General features: G+C 38.1%; 1 protein-coding gene across 3 annotated transcripts in view; it reads left to right on the top strand.

Annotated features, from left to right (window-relative positions):
• The first annotated feature begins 1644 nt into the window (after positions 1-1644).
• The window catches only part of LOC127430761 (tyrosine-protein phosphatase non-receptor type 13-like), a 101954-nt gene continuing 75773 nt past the window's right edge, over positions 1645-27825 (top strand). For all 3 annotated transcript variants that reach the window (XM_051680784.1, XM_051680785.1, XM_051680786.1), the window contains exons 1-2: positions 1645-1942; positions 21268-21387. In XM_051680784.1, the coding sequence (XP_051536744.1) occupies positions 21273-21387 (115 nt within the window). In that variant the 5' untranslated portion in view covers positions 1645-1942; positions 21268-21272. The remainder of the gene's footprint in view (positions 1943-21267; positions 21388-27825) is intronic.

Raw genomic sequence — 27825 nt, forward strand, 5'->3', positions numbered from 1 at the left:
CACATGAGCAGTGCTAACTCACTGTTTCTCTAGCACATGCATACTTCCTGTTTCGTCTTGCCCCTAAAATGAACATAAACTAGACCCAGAGGTAAACGTATCGGTGACTGTTATTTTCCAGATCTCATGTCCATTAGGCCCTTGTATGTTTGAAAGCACATAGAGTATTGGTGTGTCTTTACACTTGTGACCATCATGTGAAAGTATCCAGGAATGTTTTAATAAAACAGTAAAGGTAAATGCAAGATGGATGCAACAATCTATATCCTCTCCTACTTGCAGGAGTCAGATAAAGTCTTGTTTGGGGTTCACTGCAGCCTTAGGTACTGTAAAGTAGGAACCTCTACTCAAATTTAAAGAAAGACTTCCAGGTTAAAAAAAGGCACAGGTTGAGGGAGAGGAGACTGAAGGGAGGTGAGATATACAGACATATCATTTTAGATCTTGATTTTTAAATGCAGAACATGTTGTTTTGGCTGCAGTGGTATCTGCCTTATCATTTTTTATACACAACACAGATTTGTGCAATTTGTATGTGATGGTGCTTCATGTGCATAATTATAATTTTATTCATCCATCACACATAAACAGTGAAATTCTTTCCCCCCCCCCACATATCCCAGCTAAGCTGGGGTAAGACATGATATGGTGCCACTGCAGCAGATAGGGTCAAGGGCCTTGTGCAAGGGTGCGACAGTGGCAACTTAACAGTGCTGGGGCTTGAACCCCCAATCTTCTGATCAGTAACCAAGAGCCTTAACCACTGAGCCACCACTGCACCTGCTATTGCATTGACAAATCTAGTTTTAAACATATGTGTCAAGTTCATAGCAATGTAATATTTGTGTCTATGTTGGTTTTACATATTTCTCACCCCCCAACCCCCCCCCCCCAAAAAAAAAAATTATATATATATATATATATAAAATCTCTAAAAGTTTCAAATTGTGTAACCATCAAGTAAAAAGTAATACTTTACTTGCGCCTTGAATATATACACAAAAATTCGTTCATACACATTTATTTTCATGGTAAATAAATACATACAGTATATATCAAACTTTTCATGGTAATTTTTTTAAGACATAATAATACAAAATTAATCAAGTTACTTATGCCAACATTTAATTTTTCCAAATTTCTTTCAATAATTGTATTGATTGGTTGATTGATTGATTTTTACTGTCCCCAGACAGTTACACCATTTGACTTAGACATTTTAACTTTAAGCCCTAATATAAATAAATAAATAAATAAATAAATAAATAACTCTGAACTGAGAAATTGAGGACCTAAAAATCCGGACTAAAAAAATGTCATCGACCCATATAATAAAAGTTGCACTTTATTGTGAACTATTTGTATTTTTTTTTTTTTTTTTTTTTACGCGTTTTTAAACCTAAATGCAAGGTCACTGTGGACTGCGCCCCACCGTAACAACTTTTCGTGGTATTTTCCTCCCAGTCGAGGATAGTTTCTATAGAGACGCTTCATGTTGCTGGCGTGACGGTTCCTGCTCCGTTGCAAAGTAACCAATGAGCGGCAGGAGTGTGGGTGTCTGGTTACTCCCCCTCTCTCAGCGAGCAGGAGGGCGCATAGACGGATAGATAGTCTAAACCTCTCCGACTGGAAGTGTGAATCGACTTCCCGAAGGAACCAAAGACGCGCTGCTTGTTTTCAAATGCGTAAAAGAACAGTTCTATTTGCACACTACCTGCAGTTTCTACGCGTAAAAGGAAAGGGACTGCGGGCTTGATTTTTTTTTAATGGAGATTATGGACTTTACGGACGAGGGAGATCTTATGAACTAAAACCTGTTGCCAGTTCGACCCGGGCTGGTTTACCATTTCAGGTTTGCTGTGGATGTGATGCTGGCTGCCCGCTTGCGCACTGGCTGGTAGTTGGAGCGAAGCTTGTGATCTGTAGGCCACTTAATTGAGAGGTAAGTTTATGTTTTTATTCTGTCGATATGCAAATGTTTTGCAAAGTTTGATGTTGCAGCTTTTATGGTGGTCTATATAAACAGCGCAAATAGCTTTGCATTGGCCATGAGGCACCGAGCTCTTGGTTAAGGGAAGGTTTATGTAGGAGATCTGGCTGAAATACGGCTGTTATGCGAACTTTAGTTAAGTTTTATTTATCTGATCTGATTTTATTTATCTGATTATTATATGAAAATAAAATAAGAAGCAAGGATTAGAGTGATGTTGCATGTAGGCTAACCTATGAGACATAAAGTAACAAAATAGCTTTAATGAGTCGAATGTAACCGCAGGTGTTACTTGGAACTGATGGAGGGCCTTGGTTTGCTTGTGGGGACTCGGGATGTTTTTGTGTATTTTCACATACAGTTTAACTGCTGGATGCCAAATTAACAACGTTATATTGAATACTTGTTGTTCATCTGAATTGCACATAATTATCTGGGCTTTGTTATTGATTTGGCCTGACCCCCCAAATCCATGCAACAAGTAACATAACAATGTCTAAGTCTCATGTGATGGACATGTACAGTCATATGCATGCCTGTTTGGTGGGGGGTTTAAAAAGGAAGTTGCATGTGCTCATCCACAAAAGATTATTTATTTCACTCTAACATTCAGTTTTTTCACTTTAACAATAAAGTACCATAAAAGGCCATGGCTTTTGAAAATGAGGATCCAATGTATTCTTTTAAGTTCCTTGGAGAACAAAACACCTTGATACGAGAATATGCTAATCATTCAGCCTGGAAATATCAGGGTTTTTTTAAAATCGTCTTTTCCAGGCCCTGAAAAGTCATCGAAATAAATAAATAATAATAATAATAAAAAATAATAAAAAAGCTTTAAAAGTCATTGACATTTCTATAGGTTTTTTTTTTCTTTCTAGTTTTCCTCCACTCTAAAATAGTCCAGTGTTTCAGTCTATTAATTCCAAGGATTAATACCTTTCATAAATGGAAACCGCCCTATAATCACTCTAAAATGCTTTTTAAAAACAGTCCTCATCCAGTTGTTATAACTGACTGAAAAAATAATGGAAATTGGCATTTAATGGCATTTAATACCATTAAAAGTATCAAAATTCCATGGTATTGCCATCTGATGCTATCACTGTACTATCGTACCACCACAGTACTTTTTTCTATGGGTTAGTAAGATGCTTTACTCCACTTTAGATCCTAATGGTGACACGTTCATGAGTTTGGGGAACAAGAAACTTCATCTTCAGACATATTCTGTTATGCTTTAATTTTCAAGAACCCTCATTTGAGAGCTCAAGCTTGTAATTTTAAGTTTGATTACATCCCATGATGCCACACCTGATCTAATTACAGCCAGAACTGTCTCGTTCCAACAAACTTGAGTAGTTCTTATGAAATTGTACTGTGTGGTTTGCAGTTAACAGAATTAGTTTGAAAGCAGTAGGCTGATGTTCCTTACTGACATTGAGGGTGTCTGATTCAGCCCGCCATCGTTATAGGGGCTGCTACAATTCCTTGTTTTCATTCCTGCGGTGGTCTGAAGGTTTGTTTTATCCTCTGCGTTGAGCTCAATGGATCTTTTGTTTCATGTCTCCATTGCAGCTCATGGTTTTGCACCCATGCACTGCTTACATCTGGGTTGTTCAAATCTGGCTCGGTAATCTTGCACACCCAATCTCTCAAAGCAAAAGAGCTGAGCTTGGATCAGTGTTCCCATGTCCAATCCAAGGCTAAAGTTTTGTGCAAAAGATGAGTTGATTTAAACGTTAAGACTATGCTATGCTCTGCTAGGGTGTTGTTGTTGGTTGCCGAAGCGTTGCTGTGGAGTTGTTTAGAGTTGTTTTTAGAGCACTGCTAAGCTATTGCTAGGGTGTTACTAAGGCATATCTAGGTTGATCTGGGTGTTTGCTTGCTGGCCCAAGTCGAAAGAGCCCACCTCAAGTCTTTATCATATTCTGGCTCCTTAAAGGAATAGTTCACCCAAAAAGTTTACTCACCCTCATGCCATCCCAAATGTGTGTGAATTTCTATCTTCAGCAGAAAACATTTGAAGAAAAATAGAAAAATATCTCAGCTCAGTAGGTCCTTAAAATGCAAGTGGATGGTGATCAGACCTTTTGAAGCTCCAAAAACCACAGACAGTCAGCATAAACGTCATCCATACAACTCCAGTGGTTAAATTGATGTCTTCTAAAGTGACTCGATCGCTTTTGGTGCGAAAAGATCAATATTTAAATACTTTTTAACTATAAACCATCGCTTCCGGTCAGCAGCAGGATCCGCATTCTCGAGAGTGCTGAGTTCACTGAGTTCGTAATCTCATGTTTTTCTCTCAGTTGAGACATCCAGGATAAGCACACAAATGCGCCATTGTGAGTAAACAAACAGATACAAATACAGATCTAAACCAAAACCAACGAAACTTCTGTACAGCATTCCTCCTACTCAGTTGTTAACAGCGCTGCTGTTCCGGCTGTGTCGCATGTGTGTCAGTTCTCGTGTGAACATACCAATAGGACTTTTTTTGCACCAAAAGCGATCGAGTCACTTTAGAAGACAATAATTTAACCGCTGGAGTCGTATGGATGATGTTTATGCTAACTGTCTGTGATTTTTGGAGTTTCAAAAGTCTGATCACCATCCACTTAAATTTTAAGGACCTACTGAGCTGAGATATTTTTCTATTTTTCTTCAAATATTTTCTGCAGAAGAAAGTCATACAAACCTGTGATGGCATAAGGGCATCATTTATGTCCGTAGCCCAAGTTTAGGCCTAATAGTTGGGGTTTGGAGATTTGTAAAACCCTTATCCTTAAATTAAGCAATGTACAAGTTTTTCTCCCACAGGGAAAGATAAACGAACCAACAAACAATGTTAAAATAAAATTCCGAAATTTTACCCCTAACACAAACCTAACCATGATTGTAATAGGAAAATAACTTTTGTGTACCACGATAGAAAGAAAACATCTGCATTTGGAACGAGACGAGGGAAGCATATTACAGACTGACATACATCAGTCATTTGTATTGCATAATTTAGCATGGAATGAGTAACCAAATTTGTTCACTGATGTTTCCTTTCTTAAAATTAAGTGTTGGATTGTAGGAGGCTAGCCAAAATGTGATGTCTGTATTGATTTGAAATTGATTGATTGCTTGGTCTTTATGAGAATAAAAGTCGTACCTTTTCGTATGAGCCAAGTGGTACGATATTTTACGATGATGCCATCTCATATGAATTAATTGAGACTTGAGAGTTAATTGAGAGTTGCTATGAGTTATGCTGGCAATAATAGTGAGTGACCACTAAAATCAGAGCTAGATGGATTTTAAATCAAGCCGGCAGTGAGGAGGATTTGAAGGGAGACTACTTCCGGCCGGGAATGAGGTTACCTCTGTCCCATCTGATTTCAGCTGTTGGGTATTTCTGTGTGCTAACACCTTTTGGTATAATCTATTAGAAACTTCTAAACATTGCTAGACCATGGGGATTACCATGTGATGTAATAGCCCTTTGTATAGTGCATTTGACTGGTGACAGGGGGCAAGGAAGGTTGTGAGCATTGGTTGGTTTGTGTATATATATATATATATATTTATACAGTATATATGTTTATAAATGTGTACATATATGTACATGTTTATATGTTTAGAAATATATACAGTACTGTGCAAATGTTTTAGGCACTTAAGATGTGTCACAAAAACATTTGTCTTAAGATGGTTATTTATATCTTCAGCTTTATTGTGTCAACAGGAAATATAAATGTTAGACTCCCAAACATTACTTTTTCAAATAGAAAAGATTAGAATAGAAGAACAGGGAGCCCTGCAACAGATGTCATGGCCCCCACAAAGCCCCCCACTGAACATCGTGTCTGAGATTACATAAAGAGACAGAAGCAATTGAGACAGCCTAAATATATAGAAGAACTGTGGCGAATTCTCCAAGAAGCTTGGTACATCCTATCTGCCAGCAACCAAGAATAACTGTGTCCAGGTGTACCTAGGAGAATTGGTGCTGTTTTAAAGGCAAAGGTGGTCACACCGAATATTGATTTAGCTTTTTTATGTTTACATAAACAGAAAAAGTTTACATATACCTTAGCCAAATACATTTAAACTCAGTTTTCACAATTCCTGACATTTATTCATAGAAAACATTCCCTGTCTTAGGTCAGTTAGGATCACTACTTTATTTTAAGAATGTGAAATGTCAGAATAATAGTAGAGAGAATGATTTATTTCAGCTTTTATTTCTTTCATCACATTCCCAGTGGGTCAGAAGTTTACATACACTTTGTTAGTATTTGATAGCATTGCCTTTAAATTGTTTAACTTGGGTCAAACGTTTTGAGTAGTCTTCCACAAGCTTCTCACAATAAGTTGCTGGAATTTTGTCCCATTCGTCCAGACAGAACTGGTGTAACTGAGTCAGGTTTGTAGGCCTCCTTGCTCGCACACGCTTTTTCAGTTCTGCCCACAAATTTTCTATCGGATTGAGGTCAGGCCTTTGTGATGGCCACTCCAATACCTTGACTTTGTTGTCCTTAAGCCATTTTTGCCACAACTTTGGAGGTATGCTTGGGGTCATTGTCCATTTGGACTGATTTGCACTTTTCGCACAAACTACGTTCATCTCTAGGAGACAGAATGCGTCTCCTTCCTGAGCGCTATGATGGCTGCATGGTCCCAAGGTGTTTATACTTGCATACTATTGTTTGTACAGATGAACGTGGTACCTTCAGGCATTTGGAAATTGCTTCCAAGGATGAACCAGACTTGTGGAGGTCCACACATTTTTGTTTCTAAGGTCTTGGCTGATTTCTTTTGATTTTCCCATGTTGTCAAGCAAAGAGGCACACACACACACACACACACACACACACACACACACACACACACACACACACATATATATGTTCATACTTTTCTGCTAAATCTGTTTTCAATATCTGTTTTAATATTTTTTCAATATCAGGACTACTGATTAATGTATAGACTAGTGGTAATTTATTTAGGCCTTTTATTGTGGCAAAACAGAAATAGAACTACATGTAATTAAAATCGGTCTTGCAAATTTGTTATTTATAACTTCAGCTTCTGACCAAACAAATCTATATCAGTATTGGTTACACAAGTAATATTGGTCAATCTAAAATCTTCATGTTTTTTTTACACTCTTGAATAAAAATGTTTCCTGCTCGTCCTCTTCAGGCAAAGATCTCTCTCATTGGGTTGAGAAACAAGTTGAACGGAAGTCTCAGTTTTGATGGATGCCTGGATCAGCCCCACCCTCACACCTTTGATGCTGATTCCTTCTCCCTCAGTGTGTTAATTTGTTCTGGTCTTTTTCCACTGAGGAAATTCCATCTCGCCTGTACCACTGTTCACAGCGCTTTAACACCGCAGATGCAGACAGTTCTTTAGTTCGGCTAAATTCACTCTTCTTTTTGACATACTTTGCTCAACTCAGCTTTAAAAGTGCGTTTTCGATCTTTTTATCATGCTTTGTGCTTAATCTACAGTTCTTAAGACAGATTTAGTTTTGTTGGCGCTGATGCCTTCTTGAAAAGTGTTTTGCTTTACAACTTGGTCTCATATAATGAACATTTCTATAAATACATTTTTGCAAACTGACTTTTACGTGCCAAATTCTATGTTTTGTTGCAATTCCTGGTGAAATTACATTTTACAGACTCACCTACAATTACAAAATTATTCCTATTAATTAAACCTTTTAGTATAAGTGCTAAATGGAGGAAGTCAAACCTCTCAAACTGCTAGAAAGCCACTACATTATAAACAGCACTGACGAGGTAAAGAGAAAACAAATAATACACATCAGTTTTTAAAATGCACATCATCAACCTTACCAAAAAGAATTTGGTAAATTTAATGGAGGTGTTCAAACTTTTTGAGCTGTTCTGTCCTACTCTTGTTCTGACTGGTCATGTTTGCCTTCAGACATTCTAAACGTTCAGACTGCGACTAAAATTGTCGCAAATGCGACCAAAAATAATTGATTGCGACAATAATTTAAAATCTAGTTGCCATTGGCGACAGTTGGGTTGTGTGTGTTCATTTGAGTTTCGTCAGATATCTTGAGTTATTGAATAAATTTTTAGAACCCGAGACCATTGTGTTTCACCCCACTTTACAAATACAAATGACTCTTTTGAACCGGGTCTTTTTCAGGAATCACCCGAAAAGAACTGAAGGTTTGAACTCAGGAGCTCAGGTTAGCAGTTTGAATCAGATTCCCTATCTCAATGAATCAGCGGTCAGTGAGCTCACAACTGGGAGTGCAGACATTTCAAAATAAGAGTCCCATGTGTATTTCGGGCTTCTTTATAATTAAAAGTCCCGGATTGTGTACAACTTTTTTTTGATTATTGATTGGGATTGGAGTAGCACAATAGGCTGCATCTGGGATTTCATTCAGTTTGCACTCCTGTAGTCTCTGTGTCTGGGCCATCCGGTAACAGTCACGAAAGACTAAGGTAATATTTTTCAACAATTAAAATAAGTCAAGTCAGAAGTTTACATACACTTAGCTTGAAGTCATTAAAACTCATTTTTTAACCACTCCACAGATTTAATATTATCAAACTATAGTTTTGGCAAGTCGTTTAGGACATCTACTTTGTGCATGACACAAGTAATTTTTCCAACAGTTGTTTGTTGACAGATTGTTTTACTTTTAATTGATTATATCACAATTCCAGTAGGCCAGAAGTTTACATACACTAAGTTAACTGTGCCATTAAGCAGCTTGGAAAATTCCAGAAAATGATATCAAGCCTTTAGACAATTAGCCAATTGGAGGTGTACCTGTGTATGTATTTTAAGGCCTACCTTCAAACTCAGTGCCTCTTTGCTTGACATTATGGGAAAATTTACATTTTTACATTTACATTTATTCATTTGGCAGACGCTTTTATCCAAAACGACTTACAAAAGAGGAAAACATAAGCGAATCATCTTAGGAGACAATGGTATGAAAAGTGCTGTATTACAAAGTATCACTAGCATCATAATAGTATTCAAAACAGAATAAAGTGCAACAGGAATTTTTTTTTTTTTTTTTTTTAATGACTGGTTAGGTGCTCATGGAACAGATGTGTTTTTAGTCGTTTTTTGAAGACAGAGAGTGAGTCAGCTTCACGAATGGAGTTGGGAAGGTTGTTCCACCAATGTGGTACGATGAAGCTGGAAGTCCAGGAAAGTGTTTTGGTGCCTCTTTGTGTTGGTACAACAAGGCGACGTTCCTTAGCCGACCGCAGGCTTCTAGTGGGCGCGTAGCTCTGCATAAATGATTTTAGGTATGCTGGAGCAGACCCAGTGACTGTTCTGAATGCCAGCATCAGAGCCTTGAATTTGATACGTGCATCAACCGGCAGCCACTGGAGAGAGACAAGGAGTGGTGTAACGTGCTCTCTTTGGTTCATTAAAGACCAGACATGCTGCTGCATTCTGGATCATTTGCAGGGGTCTAATTGCACATGCAGGGAGGCCTGCAATGAGAGCGTTACAGTAGTCCAGTCTAGTTATGACAAGTGACTGGACAAGCAGTTGTGTGGCATGTTCAGAGAGGAAGGGTCTTAACGTCCTGATATTGTAGAGTGTAAATCTACATGATCTTGCAGTCTTTGAGATGTGGTCTGTGAAATTTAGTCTGTTGTCGATGAAAATCAAAAGAAATCAGCCAAGACCTCCAGAAAAAAAAAAATTGTGGACCTCCACAAGCAATTTCCAAAATGCCTGAAGGTACCATGTTCATCTGTACAAACAATAGTATGCAAGTATAAACACAATGGGACCATGCAGCCATCATACTGTTCAGGAATGAGACGCATTCTGTCTCCTAGAGATTAATGTAGTTTGGTGCAAATCAATCCCAGAACAACATCAAAGGACCTTGTGAAGATGCTGGACGAGTCCTATATCGACATAACCTGAAAGGCTGCTCTGCAAGGAAGAAGCCACTGCTCCAAAACCGCCATAAAAAAGCCAGACTACAGTTTGCAAGTGCACATGGGGACAAAGAGCTTACTTTTTGGAGAAATGTCCTCTGGTCTGATGAAACAAAAATTGAACTGTTTGGCCATAATGACCATCGTTATGTTTGGAGGAAAAAGGGTGAGGCTTGCAAGTCGAAGAACACCATCCCAACCATGAAGCACGGAAGTGGCAGCATCATGTTGTGGGGGTGCTTTGCTGCAGGAGGGACTGGTGCCCTTCACAAAATAGATGGCATCATGAGGAAGGAAAATTAGGAAGGAAAATTTGTGGTCAGAACTGAAAAGTGTGTGCAAGCAAGGAGGCCTACAAACCTGACTCGGTTACACCAGTTCTGTCAGGAGGAATGGGCCAAAATTCCAGCAACTTATTGTGAGAAGCTTGTGGAAGGCTACGCAAAATGTTTGGCCCAAGTTAAACTATTTAAAGGCAATGCTACCAAATAATAACAAAGTGTGTATAAACTTTTGACCCACTGGGAATGTGATGGCTGAAATAAATCCTTCTCTCTACTATTATTCTGACATTTCACATTCTTAAAATAAAGTAGTGATCTTAACTGACCTAAGACAGGGAATGTTCTCTACGATTAAATGTCAGGAATTGTGAAAAACTGAGTTTAAATGAATTTGGCTAAGGTGTATGTAAACTTCTGACTTCAACTAATATATATATATATATATATATATATATATATATATATACATACACACACACATACAAATACACACATACATACATAAACACACACACACACACACGTACGTGTGTATATACAGTACTGTGCAAAAGTCTTAGGCACATAAGATGTTTCACAAAAGCATTTGTCTTAAGATGGTTATTTATATCTTCAGCTTTATTGTGTCAACAGGAAATATAAATGTTAGACTCCCAAACATTACTTTTGCAAATAGAAAAGATTAGAATAGAAGAACAGGGAGCCCTGCAACAGATGTCATGGCCCCCACAAAGCCCCCCACTGAACATCGTGTCAGTCTGAGATTACATAAAGAGACAGAAGCAATTGAGACAGCCTAAATATATAGAAGAACTGTGGCGAATTCTCCAAGAAGCTTGGAACCTATCTGCCAACAACCAAGAAAAACTGTGTCCAGGTGTACCTAGGAGAATTGGTGCTGTTTTAAAGGCAAAGGTGGTCACACTGAATATTGATTTAGCTTTTTTATGTTTACTGGACTTTATGACATAAATTGAAAAATGAAAACTATTTATGTCATTATTTTTGAAAACATCCTCACTATGCAACATTTTTCACAAGTACCTAAAACTTTTGCACAGTATTACACAATACCCCCGCTGGACATTTCACTGGGAAACTGCAGCCAAACTTGTAAAAAGCATGTAATCTCGTTTTGAGTTTTTTTTTGCCACGGTCACGTAATGTTCATGAAATCAGGCTGGCTTTCTTACTTAGTGGAAAAAACAATGCAGAGCAGCTTTAAAAATAAATAAATTAATGCATTAATGCTTTTGATGCATGAATTTTGAAAGCAAAATTTAGCTGCATGTTTTTGATGTCCCTGCAATTCTGTTTTTGGGTATGTTGCCTTTTCGTATGAAATTATGGGTTTTTCCAGGGTGGGAACTGATTTAAAATTGGTATGGTATGAGTTCCATCACAGTATATTCAAGTCAAACCAGCCTGTTGTTGGGGATGCAGGGTATACCTTTGGCCTAGGCTTAGCACGTGGCAGTTATTAGTGTATATGACCCTGAGAAGCAGCAGCAAATGTGCTGCTTTATACCAGAGGCCTCTGGTTTTCTCCAGAGCTCAACTCAGAAGCTTAATTACTGATTACACCATTCGGAGAAAGAAAACAATTCCTCTGTAGAAGCCGCAATCCCCACTGATCTGGAATCAGAGTCCTCCTCTGTGAATTGCAAGTGATAACATAAAAAAAAAAAAAGATCACACAACTGATCAAATCAAAGTTAAAAGATAGATCTTGCAAAATGTTATGGTGAAATGGAGTTGCCATTAATGTAGGTTGGTAATGGTGAAGATTAGGGCTAGGCAATATATTATTTTGAATATATTAATATTTACAATACATTGGCAAAGATTCATCAGATGATATACAGTTAGGCAACATGGGGAATATTTCAATATTTTTTATTTGGCCATTAAGTTTTCTAAAGAACATGTCAGAATTTGTGACCCTCGAGAGCATCAAAACAGAAATATCATAATATCATTTGTTAACTACACATCAATTTTGATATTAATTAGTTTTGAGTCAGATTTTGGTGAATTGGTTCAAACTGCCTGTTTCTGTGAATTAATTCAGAATCCTGATTCAATGATTTGCTTGTCAAAATGTAGAGACTTCCATGAACATTTATCTCACACACACACACACACACTCACACACACATATTTATATATACACACTGATCAGCCACAACAATAAAACCACCTGCCTAATATTGTGTAGGTCCCTCTCATGCCGCCAAAACAGCGCCAACGTGCACCTCAGAATAGCATTCTTAGATGCTATTCTTCTCACCACAATTGAACAGAGCAATTATCGGAGTTACCGTAGACTTTGTCAGTTTAAACCAGTCTGGCCATTCTCTGTTGACCTCTCTCATCAATGTGTATGTGTAGATGACATAAAAGCAATTGCCCGAGGTTCCATTGTTATCAACTTCGAGTTGCTATGATGGAACAACTTTACTAGTTGAGCTTGAACTCATTTTTACTTCAACTAACACTTAAAATGGTTGTGGCTCTCTATCTGGATCACTCTTTATGGTAGTTTTTACAGATAAAATATAATATAAAATATAAAAATTATAAAAATTAATATAAAATATCTTACCTGTTGAGTAAGAAAAAAGCCATCTCTGGGTCGCTTTTAAATCCTTTCAGATCTCAGAGTTGTCGCCACCTCTAAAAAGCCAAACTGATGTTGATTCAGGTTTTATTATGGACTCTGTCGCTTTCACTTTTTGCTTGTAGACTCTGCTTTGTTTGGGGTTTCTTTGTTTTTACAAAGTGATTCCCTGGAGGTTTGAATGATCTATGGTCAATTTTTCTCGTTCGTTGTGACAACAGATTTTTAGCTTCAGCTAATGCCACACATGCACTACAGTAGCCAGATCTTATTTTCTCTGTGTATGGATATGACATCAACACGCACGGGCAAATGACGTATGTATGTAATTTCCCACAAAATCCGTCCCGACAGCTCTAAAAAATGTATAACATAATAACATTATTATGGATTTATCAAAGTGTATTTGGGTAAAGACATGGTTTGGAAAATGGATATTTGTTGCACACTCTCATTAATAACATTTTGTTATTTTTTTAACAAATAAAGTTACATAGTGTAGCTTTAATGAGTTTAGAACATCTGTAATTCACTGTGTGGAACTGATTGGGAGTACTCTTTGTGTAAAGAAACAAAAACCTCTAACAGTACGTTATTTCATTATAAAATAGAAAAACAAAAAACAATTACATAAGAGCATGTGCAAAACTTTATTGTAAACTAGTCTGCAGGATGCAGCAGCAAAAATAACAGTAATTCCAGTGAAAGTCATCGATAGAAAAGAAGCCAGTTCTCTTTAAACATTTTAACTTGTAAATTCTTAAGGCTTTTATTTTGAAAGTCTACCTCTGAGCGCTTCAGGAAGTCTGTGTTTGAGTGTTTGTTTGTAGGCTAATTCATAGTAGTGTAATACGCTTCTCATTCAACATCTGGTAAAATGCTTGTCCGGTGCCGGTCTCAATGCATGTTATAGGTAGACCGAACTATTAATCATCTACATCTGAGATGGAGTTTGTGTGGAGCGACCACATATTGCATTGAGCAGCGTATTACAAGCCTCTGCGCGTGTTTATGTGTGAGTGTTGGCAGAGTGGCGCTCAGTCAGTTAAGTCTGGTGCCAGAGACTTAGCTGTGCATGCTGACTGCATATTTATTATTAAACACAGCCTTTTGCAATTTACAAAGCTTTTGGATGACTGTGGGGGCCTGGGTAGCTCAGTGGTAAAAGACGCTGGCTACCACTCCTGGAGTTCGCTAGTTCGAATCCCAGGGCATGCTGAGTGACTCCAGCCAGGTCTCCTAAGCAACCAAATTGGCCCGGTTGCTAGGGAGGGTAGAGTCATATAGGGTAACCTCGTGGTCGCTATAATGTGGTTCGTTCTCGGTGGGGTGCGTGGTGAGTTGAGCGCGGATGCTGCGGTGGGTGGCGTGAAGCCTCAACACACGCTATGTTTCCGTGGCAACGCGCTCAACAAGCCATGTAATAAGATGCGCGGGTTGATGGTCTCAGACGCAGAGGCAACTGGAATTCATCCTCCGCCACCCGGATTGAGGCGAATCACTACGCGACCATGAGGACTTAAAAGCGCACTGGGAATTGGGCATTCCAAATTGGGTGAAAAAGGGAAAAAATCAGCAAAAAAAAAAAAAAAAAAGCTTTTGAATGACTATAAGAGCCTGAATAAAATGCATGAGTTATATGGACTACTTTAATGGTGATTTGAAGGTTATTTATGTCATTATTTGAGCTTGACTGCATCGTCAATGACCAACATGCAGTATCGGATTTGGATTGGGCTCGTTGGACCAATACCCGATCCGGGTAAAAATGTCAGTATCGGACCCGATACCGATCCAGGTAACGTATTGGTGCCATCCCTACTTTTAAGGTCTCTAGCTAGGATCTGTTTTTGGAAATTGCATGTTTGAGGCATTCCCGACTCTCAAGTTTTCCTTATTTTAACAGAGAGAGCGAGAGGGGGAGAGAGGTAGGGGGATTCAGTAGAGGATTCTGGGAGTTTGGAGTGTTTTTCTGCTTTCTCCTGGCAAAAGCATCCCCAGAAAGATTTTCGGCTCATCTTACTGGCATTGGACTGTTTTTAGAATTACAGATGATTTAACTGGGTCCAACCACAGATTAATGAGAAAATTCAACAACCTCTCAATCGGGCTTTGGTGTTTCATTGGAAACTGTTACCCCTGTGCTTTATTTTGTGTTTGATTGCTTTTAGTGTTTTATCCCTGAATGTGAGTTCTGCCAGGTTCTGCAACCGAATGGAAAATACAGCCTGAAATGATGACTCCTGTCTCAGGCATTTATGGGGAAAATAGAGCGCTTGAATCATCTGGAAAACGATTTTAAACAAGCACTGTTCAAGTATCTCTTTAACCCTCTCTTTATTTTTCTAAGCACTTCCAAAGTCACAGTCTAGCTCCTAAGTTAGGTGTGCAACACCCAGAAAGTTTCTTTTGGGTAAAGGGTAGTCACCCAGGCGTGGAAAGTGGAACGAATATCGCGTTTCAAGGATTAGCCTTTTTAAAATTGTCACAACTGTGCCCAGGAAAAGCCTGACCACGCTCTTTTGATTTTGTTTCCCCATTTAACTTGGGGCTCGGGGAATAAATTGGCCCCAACCTCCTTTCCATTGCCGTTCATGGGCTTAAAGTGCTTTTTCTAAAGGTGCACTTTGAATTAAGCCTCGACTATACAGTATATATAAAGGAAAGTAAGCTGCAAAAATGGGTCCTTAAGAAATCGTCACGTATTGACGTCACGACTGTGAGTGCATTAACATATAACTGCCCATGTTTACATAGCAATAGCAATCAGTATTCAGCTACTTGGCTGGGGTTTTGTTTCTCATTTCACATGCAAAGAAGTGAGCCAATCATAGCAAAGGTTGTGTACATGTAGTGAAGTCTTAAAGGGACAGTAGCAAAAATCATCCTGTATAATTTAGGGATGCACCGATCCGATACCTGGATTGGTATCGGCTCCGATACTGACGTTTTTAGATGGATCTGGTATCGGTCCGACGAGCCCGATCCAAATCCGATACTGTGTGTTAGTCATGTTCGTTCCTGTCAAGCTCCAAAAATGACATAAAAGAACCATAAAAACACCATTGAAGTAGTTCATATGACTCGTGCATTTTATTCAAAGCCACTTGAAGACGTGCGATAGCTCTGTGAATCACAAAAGGCTGTGTTTAGTAAGTAAATATATAATATGCACGTGCAGCGCCAGCGCGTTATTAAATGACGCTGCTTAGTTTACACAAACTCACGCACAGGCTGGTGATGCACTCATGGCTATTTTTAGCCTTCGTACATTGCACAACATTTGAGTGCTACTCACGAGCAGCATCTCAGATGTAGATGCTAGTTCGGTTCATTTATAATATGCATTTACAGCGGCGCCAGAGGTGCATTTTACCAGAATTTGAATAAGAAGTGAATTAAACTACTGTGAACTTGCTAACAAACAGACACATACAAGACTTCCTGGAGAGTTCAGAATGTCAAAATAAAAGCCAGAGGGTTTTAAAGTTAAAGGTGCACGATTGCAATATATTACTGTTGTATTTAAAATTCTAAAAGTCAATAATAATAATAATAATAATAATAATGTATTATTATTATTATTTGTTTACAAATTATAACAATATTTAAGTTTAATGGGTTCCAAAAAATAACTGTGAATGAAAAGTGAACTGATATCTTACAACTAAATTGAACAAAAAAAGAGATCTGAATCCTTTAAAGTCCAGATACAAGTTGAATGTTTTTTGCAAAGAAAAAAAAAAAAAAAAAAACTGCCTTCTTTTCACTGAACAGAATTACTGTTAATTTTGCTGCAGCATTATCCAGTAGACTAGTTAACAATAAAGTTTTTCTTAATAGTTTGTACATTTATATTGACATAATGCGTAGTTAAAGGTTTGTGTTTCTTTTCTTATAATTAGCATCACTCAGTGAGGTATAGATATTCTATCTCGAATTATGGTATCGGATCGGTATCGGCCAATACTGTGATTTCAGATATCGGAATCGGATTGGAAGAGAAAAAGTGGTATTGGTGCATCCTAATATAATTCTAAGAGTATGAGAGAAGCCGCCTTTTCACTGTCTCCAACATTCACATGTGACATATTTTTCCCACTACTTGCAGTCGTTATGAACTGTCATTTTGCTCGCAAAGGATTTTATTAATTAAAGGTGCACTCAGTAATTATTGTCTTTGTGTCAGCTTGGACAATGACACCTTGTGGTGTGGATGCAGCATCATTCAAAATCAATAGTTTTCAGTTTCAGATGCCATTGTAGAAATTTAGTATTCACAGTCATCCATAATTCCTGTAATCAATCAGTGAAAGTGTCAAATAACAGGATGGTTACTGAGATTAAGCCAGTAGTATTCAGCTGGTCATGTGATTCTAAAATGGCAGCCCCCATGCGGACCCTCTCCATGTAGAATAAACTGCTTTTATAAGGTTACTGATAAACTAGAGTTTTCATTTCATGTGAGTGGTCATGATTTTATATATTTGTTTCAAAATTACAATTAACATCTTTAAAAGTAAAACTTTTTTAATGGGGTAAAAACTACAGAGTGCACCTTTAAGGGAGAAGCTACCAAAGGTCACCTCAGACTGACATTACTGTGTGAGATTTTGTTGAGCAGATGAATGAATTAAATAAAATTCATGATTTATATTCACTCAGTATTTATTATTAATAGTATTATTTATCATTATTACTGTTTTTATTGCAAATAGGAAGCAGAAATTCATAGATGTGATTTTAACTATGTAGGTTTTGCACGTGCAGAAATAAATGCCTCATGAACACATTTAATCCCACATTTACTGTAATAAAAAAGCTTTTTGTGATATATTCACAATGTAAACAATCAATTCTGACTTCTATGTTCATAATTTTCCAAAATACAGAAGTAGCAGGCATTTAGTATAAAGTTTAGGTCAAAATGTATTGATATTTCTCACTTCGCGCTGCATGAATATACAGTACTGTGCAAAGGTTTTAGGCACATAAGATGTTTCACAAAAGCATTTGTCTTAAGGTGGTTATTTATATCTTCAGATTTAGTGTGTCAATAGGAAATATAAATGTTAGATTCCCAAACATTACTTTTGCAAATAGAAAAGATTAGAATAGAAGAACAGGGAGCCCTGCAACAGATGTCATGGCCCCCACAAAGCCCCCACTGAACATCATGTCAGTTTGAGATTACATAAAGAGATGGAAGCAATTGAGACAGCCTAAACTGGTGCTGTTTTAAAAGCAAAGGTGGTCACACTGAATATTGATTTAGCTTTTTTTTTATGTTTACTGGACTTTGTATGACATTAAGTGATAAATGAAAACTATTTATGTCATTATTTTTGAAGACATCCTCACTATGCAAAATTTTTCACAAGTGCCTAAAACTTTTGCACAATACTGTATCACTTCAGGTCGGGCGGTCGCATACGGTCTAGTCGCACGAGTTCCGATCAGATCCGAAAACGTTGCTTCTGTAGATGGTCGGAACACCACGCAGCCCCCGTGCTACTCTCCATCGTCTGTTGTCTGTTTGTTGGATGCTGTGAAAAGGCAGCTAGAGGGTGGAATATCAGCATGTAAAACTAAATTATGACTTTTTTGGTACCATAACATTGACTAGGATTATAAATGGACTTCAGGGACAAAAAAAATAAACTAGGTGACAAAAGTGTAGAATAAGGCCCCTTGTATTTCATTTTACATGCCTGGGTGTTACAGAGCTTGAAGGGGTGTTGTTTTTTTGGTTTTTTTTTTTGGTTGGTTGATTCTCAAAAAACAAAAAAACAACAGCCTTTTCTTCCTTCTCTTGAAACTTCTTTTTAACCAGAGATACAAGGTTTCTCCTTGCATTGATCACATGCCACTCAACCCAACATTCCTTAGCAATCTCATGCATTCTACTGCTAGTTGATGTCTTTTTCAATGTTCTGGCCAAAAAAAATAAAAGAGGATAGATGTATGAAAATTAACGGGCACAATGCAACCGTGTTCTCATCTGGATTTTTAAAAGGAAAGTTCACCGCAAAAATAAAATTCTATTCGTATTTACAGAACTCACGTGAGAGTGAGCAAATGATGACAGAATTTTCTTTTTTTGTTGTGAACTGTCCCTATAAGGAATGTGGAGATTAGTGGAATACAAGCATACTACATATTGCACAGTTTAAGATATGGCATACTTTGTAAAAAATAGTATGTGAAACAATTCGCATCATGTAACGACAAAGAATTGCAAACTGCAGTATGCTACATTGTCACATGGCCTCAGTAGGTTGCATATGTTATTCAGCAAGCAGCACCAAGTTTAAATCTCAGAAATAAATAAGTTTCTTTTGCATTTTAAATTAAATTTTGTGTAAAAATGACAACGTTTTGTTTTCTAATAAAATAAGAGAAAAAAAGTCAAAAATGGGATGATACAGCTTATATTGCTTTTGGTTAATTTGTCATATTGGAGATGTCGAGTACATTGCATAGGGGTTACAGTTACCCATGCAGTGCATTCTGTTATATGTTTACTGTGCACATTATACTGCATACTACTTAGCAGGTACTGTAGAATGCCATTTCTATATTCTTACACATGCTCTCCCCTGATCAGAGGCTGAATACATACTGGTGGGAATGACCCAGTGCTCCACAGCACCCTGAAAGATGGGGGATATCATTCCACTCAGAGGCTGTGTTTCGAATAACAAAAGCTGAAGAAAACAATCTGCAGACGACAGCTTGCCACACTATGGCTAATGAGGCATACAGGAGGGGTCTAGGACACTTTACTCCCCTCATATCCCTCTTTCAGAGAGTTTCACATACCCGATGTGCATTCCTGCATAAATATATGCTTATTGGTGGTGCTTTTTGTGGCTAATGTGGAATGGCCCACTCTAATTGTTTGTTACTGAGTATCTTAGATGGATTCTGATTACCAGATCTGTTTTTTTTTTTTTGTTCAATTTTTTATTGGTTTTGCTCACTTCAAACAATCTTGAGGTTTTATTTTCTGTAGGTATTTTGCACAAATAATCTCTGCTTTTAAATGCTAAAAGCAGCCCCTCCTCTTAATCATGGAACCACAGCTCAACCTGTCTAGAGCGCATGCACTAACCACGGTGCAGTGTTTAGTGCATGCGCTCTAGACAGGTTGAGCTGTGGTGCTCATGCAGGCGTCTCAGGTTCGAGTCAAGCTTGCAGCATATTCTAATATAATTCCCCCTCTCTGTTGGTCTGAGACTATGGGTGAAAATGCTAATTTTATGCTAAATGTTGTATTACAACTAGGGATGAACCGATATGTGTCGATACCAATATCTGATTGTGTAACAACATCTGCCAATAAAGTTTGGTTGTGTTGTTTTATGCTACGTTGTTTCAGTTAACCGATAATTGATTGCACCACTTCTTACCAATTGCCAACTCACAAAACTGAATTATGAATTATAAAGCCTGTCCCTTTTCAGCTGAAGCAGCCAACGCTTTAGCTTTAACAAACTCGTCATATTCCTTGCTGTGTCGAGCTTTAAGTTGAGTAATCTAAATTCTAGCAGTGCAAAGCCTACCAGCTGATACTCTGCTGTCAATGTCACCCAATTCGAAGTAATTCCACACAAGATACATTTTGTTTTACACACAGCATGAGTTGTAGGCTAATTGTCTGACATGTTTTTCTGCCCCCTTTTGACAAGAAATAATCGGCCCTGATCATCAGCTGTTTTTAAACAATCGGCCGATGTCTGATAGTGCAGATAATTGCTTTTATCGTCTGATACCGATGTTTGGCCGGTATATTGGTGCATCTCTAGACTGCATATTTATCAAATGATAAATGTGGGACCCCCCAAAATTGCTTATGATCCCTGATTTATCTATGACAGAACTCACAGACATAACCTGAACGACACACCCCTCTTTTCTGTGCGTACACATGCTGCCTGAAAAGTCTGACTCCACAGTTCAATTGAGATGTCACACACAAGTATTTAGGTAGCCCCACGTAATGCCCATTCAAAAGTAATCCCTTAAATCCTGGGCTTCCCCTGTGTCTCTAGCCTCACATCATGCTGCGATTTCCAGAGTTTTACGGCTCTTTGTCACTACAGCTGTTTGGTCATAATGATGAACAATTTCAACACAAGGAGTGTAACTAACCCCACACTGACAATTAGATCAGACACAACTCGAACAGATTGCTTGTTTTGTTGTTACATTATGGCAATGTTGGACACTTTCCACATCAGAACACTCACAAACACCTACCAGTAATTTTATTGCTTTTTAAGTGTGAATTGTGGTTCTTCCATATTTGTATTCCTGAGAGATGTTCAGAGACCTCATACAAATGCCTTTGTTTCACATACAGTGTGGAGTATTGACATTTTATGAATAACATGGATGTCTTTTGTCACTCCACAGGCACCATGCATGTGTCTCTGGCTGAGGCTCTGCAGGTTAGAGGAGGGCCGCTGCAGGAGGAGGAGGTGTGGGCCGTGCTGAACCAGAGCGCTGAGAGCCTCCATGAACTCCTCCGCAGAGGTAAACCACCATACTGGCTCGCAACGCAGTGATAACTCCCACGTGTCCCAAGGGTACTCAGCCGTTTGGCTCAGAACTTGAGGCCTTGGGATGGACGAGACAATCAGAGACCTTGGATTATATCTTTGGAGTGTAGAAGAAAATGTTTATAAAACACATCCAGAAGTATTGAGCCATTTAGACTGCTCAAAATATGCAGGTTTTGGTTATGAAATTGCTATCTGGCTTTCTTTTGTATAGGACATAGGGTTATATAAATGTAACCTTTATTCATGTGCCAATATACTTATAGCAAAATTGAAGACAGATTGGGTATAATTTAATTTCATACGTTTATGAATTTGTTGCAGTGGCTCAAAAACTAGCTTGGAAAAATTGTTCCGGTGTGAAGAACCTTCTAACTACTTTGACACCCAATTTATAAACTCAAGATCAGTCAACATGAACACAATGGGGTGCAGAGTTGCCACCATGTTATTCACCTATCTTTTTTAGAAATATCAATGTCTTTCTTTTAAAAACAAGTTCAAACTTAGATAAAAGATAAAACCTGAATTCATTTCACAAAATTCATCATAAAATGCAATAACAGAGGGTTATCAGTGCATAGTATGACCACAGACATCTCTGTTAGCGCTAGCATTAGCGCCATGGATGCAGAATGTAAACATGATAAATTACACATTATCTACTGGATATATTTGCCTATATTACTTTAAATCATCATTGAGTGGTTGAAACAGCTTCTTTTGCTGATCTATTGTGGATTCTAATCATAGAATGAGGCATGTAGTCATTGAAAACATATTTTAAAATCACATTAGTTAATGTTTTTCATGTAATCTGTTGCTTGGACAGCGTGTGTCCAGATGTTTACAAACAGTCTACCATTGCTCAGCTGTTTTAACCTTCTTTCTAGCTCTGAACAAATAGTGAGTGTATTGGAGCCTTGAGGCTCTGGTCTAAAATCTAGTGAGCTCCCTCTGTAGGCAGCATTTCAGTGCATCATAGGTGTGCTCCTGACATGAAGGCTGTTCCAAAAGGTAGTTAGCATAATTATGCTGCCTTCTAAAATACCTTCTTTTCACTAAATATTAAGGCAGCATCGCTAACGTCCTTTGGGGAGAAGCCAATTCCCTTGCATTGCGGTAAAAAACAAAATGCATCTAAGATGGTTGACGAAGCAAGAGAAATGTCTATTATAAATATAAATGTACTAATGGATAGTTAATCAAATCATTAAAGTCATTAAAAATGACTATTTTAACCAATATTTGTGCTTGCTATGTATCTTTATGCTTTTTAGAGTATCATGTCATTAGCTTAGCAACATGCTAATGCCAAACTCTTTTGAAACCTATTAAAGAGATACTTCACCCAAAAATGAAAATTCTCTCATTATTTACTCAACCTCATGACATCCCAGGTGTGTATGACTTTCTTTCTTCACCAGAACACATTTAAAGAAAATTAGAAAAATATCTTGGCTCAGAAGGTCCTTAAAATACAAGTGGATGGTGATCCGATTTTTGAAGCTCAAAAAATCACAGTCAGCATAAACGTCATCCATACAACTCCAGCTGTTAAATTAATGTCTTCTAAAGCAACATGATCGCTTTTGGTGAGAAAAAGATCAATATTTAAGTACTTTTTTAACTCTAAATCATGCTTCCGTTCTGCAGCGGTAAGCGCGTGTGACGTAATCGCATTGGCATTTGAAACATCAAGAACTGACGCACGTGCGTCACAGACAGAAGAGCAGCACTGTTTAAAAGTGAGGAGGAGGAACGCTGTACAGTAGCTTGGTTGGTTTTAGGTTAGATCTGTATTGATCTGTTTCTTTACTCACAATGGTGCATTTGTGTGCTTATCCTGACTGTCTCAACTGAATGGAGAACGTGAGATTACCTCTGTATCTTGGCAACGCGAATACGTCACACAAGAAACCGCTTTAAGTGAACTCCATCCTCTCATGAAGCTCACCGGAAGCGAAGATTTTACTTACAGTTGAAGTCAGAAGTTTACATACACTTAGGTTGAAGTCATTAAAACTCATTTTTTAACCATTACACAAATTTCATAACGGCAACCTATAGTTTTGGCAAGTCGTTTAGGACATCTACTTTGTGCATGACATGAGTAATATTTATAACAATTGTTTACAGACAGATTGTTTCACTTTTAATTGACTATATCACAATTCCAGTGGGTCAGACATTTACATTCACTAAGTTAAATGTACCGTTAAACAGCTTGGAAAATTCCAGAAAATTATGTCAATTCTTTAGACAGTTAGTCAATTAGCTTCTGATAGGAGGTGTACTGAATTGGAGGTGTACCTGTGGATGTATTTTAAGGCCTACCTTCAAAATTAGTGCCTCTTTGCTTGACATCATGGGAAAATCTAAAGAAATCAGCCAAGACCTCAGGAAAATATTGTGGACCTCCACAAGTCTGGTTCATCCTTGGGAGCAATTTCCAAACGCCTGAAGGTACCATGTTCATCTGTACAAACAATAGTATGCAAGTATAAACACCATGGGACCACGCAGCCATCATACCGCTCAGGAAGGAGACGCATTCTGTCTCCTAGAGATGAATGTAGTTTGGTGCGAAAAGTGCAAATCAATCCCAGAACAACAGCAAAGGACCTTGTGAAGATAGATAGAACAGGTAGACAAGTATCTATATCCACAGTAAAACGAGTCCTATATTGACATAACCTGAAAGGCTGCTCAGCAAGGAAGAAGCCAGTGCTCCAAAACCACCATAAAAAAACCAGACTACAGTATGTAAGTGCACATGAGGACAAAGATGTTACTTTTTTGAGAAATGTCTGATCAAACAAAAATTGAACTTTTTGGCAATAATGACAAGGAGGAAAAAGGGTGAGGCTTGCAAGAACACCATCCCAACCATGAAGCATGGGGGTTTCACCATCATGTTTTGGGGGTGCTTTGCTGCAGGAGGGACTGGTGCACATCACAAAATATATGGCATCATGAGGAAGGAAAATTATGTGGATATATTGAAGCAACATCTTAAGACATCAGCCATAAAGTTAAAGCTCGGTTGCAAATGGGTCTTCCAAATGGACAACGACCCCAAGCATACCTCCAAAGTTGTGGCAAAATGGCTTAAGGACAACAAAGTCAAGGAATTGGAGTTGCCATCACAAAGCCCTGACCTCAGTCTGATGGAAAATTTGTGGTCAGAACTGAAAAATCATGTGCAAGCAAGGAGGCTTAGTTACATCAGTTACATCAGTTCTGGCTGGAGGAATGGGACAAAATTCCAGCAACTTATTGTGAGAAGCTTGTGGAAGGCTACGCAAAACGTTTCACCCAAGTTAAACAATTTAAAGGCAATGCTACCAAATACTAACAAAGTGTATGCAAACTTCTGACCCACTGGGAATGTGAAATAAATCATTCTCTCTACAATTATTCTGACATTTCGCTTTCTTAAAATGAGGTAGCGATCCTAAGACAGGGAATGTTTTCTACGATTAAATATCAGGAATGTAAAGTTCTGACTTCAGCTGTAAATATTTATCTCTTTTTGCACTAAAAGTGATCGTATTTCTTTAGAAGACATTAATTTAACCACTGGAGTCATTTCGATGACGTTTATGCTGACTGTCTGTGATTTTTGGAGCTTAAAAATTCTGATCACCATCCACTTGCATTTTAAGAAACTACTGAGCTAAGATATATTTCTGATTTTCTTCAAATGTGTTCTGGTGAAGAAAGAACATCATACACACCTGGGATATCATGAGGGTGAAAAATAATAATAGAATTTACATTTTTGTGTGAACTATCCCTTTAAGAGTTGAGTTTCCTGTGCGCTGTTTGTGTGACATGGAGTTACTGCCTTTGTACAGTTACAAGTTGGTCACTTTTTAGGTTCCATTTCAGTTATGATGCTGCCTTAGAAGTAGACAGCAAGGCAGGTCACACGTTTTTTTGTACAGGGCCTTCATCCTTGCTTTGCATGTAGCCTGATTTCTGCAGCTCTGAGGATTATTGCGATGATGTGTTTGTGATGCAGTAATCATCTAGACCTCTGCTGAACCTAGTCATTTCTGTTGCCAAGTAACATGCAGGGAATATTACTTAATTTTGAATACATTTTAAAGATCGTCTGAACTTGTACGTGTCAAAAAATTAGTATGGTGCCTTCCAGATTGTTTTTTGTTTTAAGTTAGTGGAATATTTGATGTTTGCATTCCATTTAGTCTATTATTGAAGTGGTCTGTATCAATGACAATCTCTCTTTCAGTTCTTTTTTTGTCTCTCTCTTTTTTCAGTCAGATTTTTTCCTTGTTAGCGTGGTTTCTCTGGTTCGGTCAGGTTGTAGCATTTTCTGTTTGCTTTATGCAGAATTTTCGTAGCTATTTTTCCTCGTGTCATAATTATAGCCCTTCTTGTCATTTTCAGCAAGTTAAACGACTTGCTGTTGAATAAGTCTTTATTTGACATTTCAGAGGTATCCATTAGCACTTCAATTTACTCTGCTTTACCAACCTGTTGATTTTAAAAGACCACATTTCTTGTACCAGTCTTGTTTCATGACAGTATGACACAAATCTACCAAATTTCTACCAAAATACCAAGAGCATAATTTGCTAAGGCAAGCATCACTATTACTAGTCCTTATACTTGGGGTTAGGGATTTGAACAAAAACAGTGCAGTGTGTTACTTGTGTCCCACACCATTTGTGCTACAGACATGAATGATACTTAAAATCGTGCGGCTTGTTGAGGTGTTCTGATCAAACTTACAATGTGTTCTAGTCAATGTTAAATATCCCATAGATTTACGGGGACTCAAGCCATGTCTAGGGACTGAAGTATCATAGAGACATAGAGGTGGGCTCTTTTGACTTGAGCCAGAAAGCAGCCACCTAGAAACCACCCAGTACATCCTAGCAACACCCTAGCAACCACCCAGAGCATCTCAGCAACCACACAGCAACATGCTAACAACTCATTACACCTTAGCAACCTCACAGGGGAGCACCGCTCACATTTTCTTCAGTGTGAAATTTGAAAATAATTTCATTTATCTTAGCAATAGCTGTTGTAACAGTTATTTTGGCAGAAACCAGGGTTAATTTGGTAATTTTTTGTAATACTAGTCACAAAATATTTGGCATGCGACAACATAAAAGAAACAGTTTTTTCCCATGCCTAAAAGCCAGTGCAGTTACCTTACAAAAATGTGGAAAATATTTTACTATGCCCATATTTACTCTATTGTCCTAAACATGCAAACAGTTCAAAACAATTACAACCCTTCCGACTGTAGCACAAGCCACAGCAGTGATGTTATCCCTTGGTTTGACTCGACTCTTTGCTAAATGGGTTATTCAATCATTATGTGCGTGTTTAGCATTCTCTTCAACCAATTCACACTTGTTTAAGAGTGATTAGAATATATCTACATCCTTCTCAAAAGCTGCCAGTGAAGGCCAGACCAAAAATAGTCCAGTCTGTTTCAAAGAAGTGTGCTGGTGCAGATAAAATGTACTATCTCTTTCTCTGTCTCTGGAGAGAAGGGTGACACTTCAGTGAAATTTATGAGGAGGCTTACTCAGCCTTATGTCTGTCCGCTGTCTCACAGAAAGACTGTGTGGGCTAGTGTTGTGTGTCACCACTGTGAACAAAAGCCTCTTTATTGTCCCTGCGGCCCGGTTTCCTAAAGAGCAGCTTGGTGGGGAGTTAGGGACGTTTTGATTCCCGACTGAGATCTGCTGCCCAAGAGTTTCTGTTCCCATCCAAATGCAGAGATCTTAATTTTCTTGACTAGATGTGGAGGAAAAATTGAGATTTCCAAACATCTTGACAGTCAGTAGACAATTCTCATTCTGTCACCCTTCCAGACAACTACTGCGCACTTATTCATCAGACCTGGCCTTTGTCTTCAGGGTCGGGGAGAACGATGATGATAAAGGTGATGTAGTCGCTTCGGTATGCATTTGCAGAAGGAAGCCGGTCTATCTTGGTCTCACAGTAGCTTGTTATCTGGCCTTGAGCTGCTCTGGGGTGAAAACTCGCTGGCAAAGGTCCCTCTTGACAAAGTTTGCAGAAATTCTGCACCCTGGACTGGAGTCGTGGGACGTGACTTGAGCAAGTCAGCAAATAATTTCATTAATTTAAAAACTCTGAGCACTCATATTTAAGAAATCCCAAGCTTGCATTTTATATCATAACCATTTTAATATGAAAACCAAGTGTGTGCTTTACAAATGCCTAAAGTTTGTAAAGCAATGAGATTTACAATTTTGGAAAGCAAATCCACATGCAAAACTAGGGTTAGGCGATGTATCAGAAATTTACAATATATTTATTTGTATTTGTTGCCTATATTGTTAACAAACATTGTAAAAATTGCTATGATTTTAATATGTTTTAAATTCTGCCATTTTAAGTT

Source organism: Myxocyprinus asiaticus, chromosome 40 (genome assembly GCF_019703515.2).
Source record: "Myxocyprinus asiaticus isolate MX2 ecotype Aquarium Trade chromosome 40, UBuf_Myxa_2, whole genome shotgun sequence".
Taxonomy (NCBI): Eukaryota; Metazoa; Chordata; class Actinopteri; order Cypriniformes; family Catostomidae; genus Myxocyprinus; species Myxocyprinus asiaticus.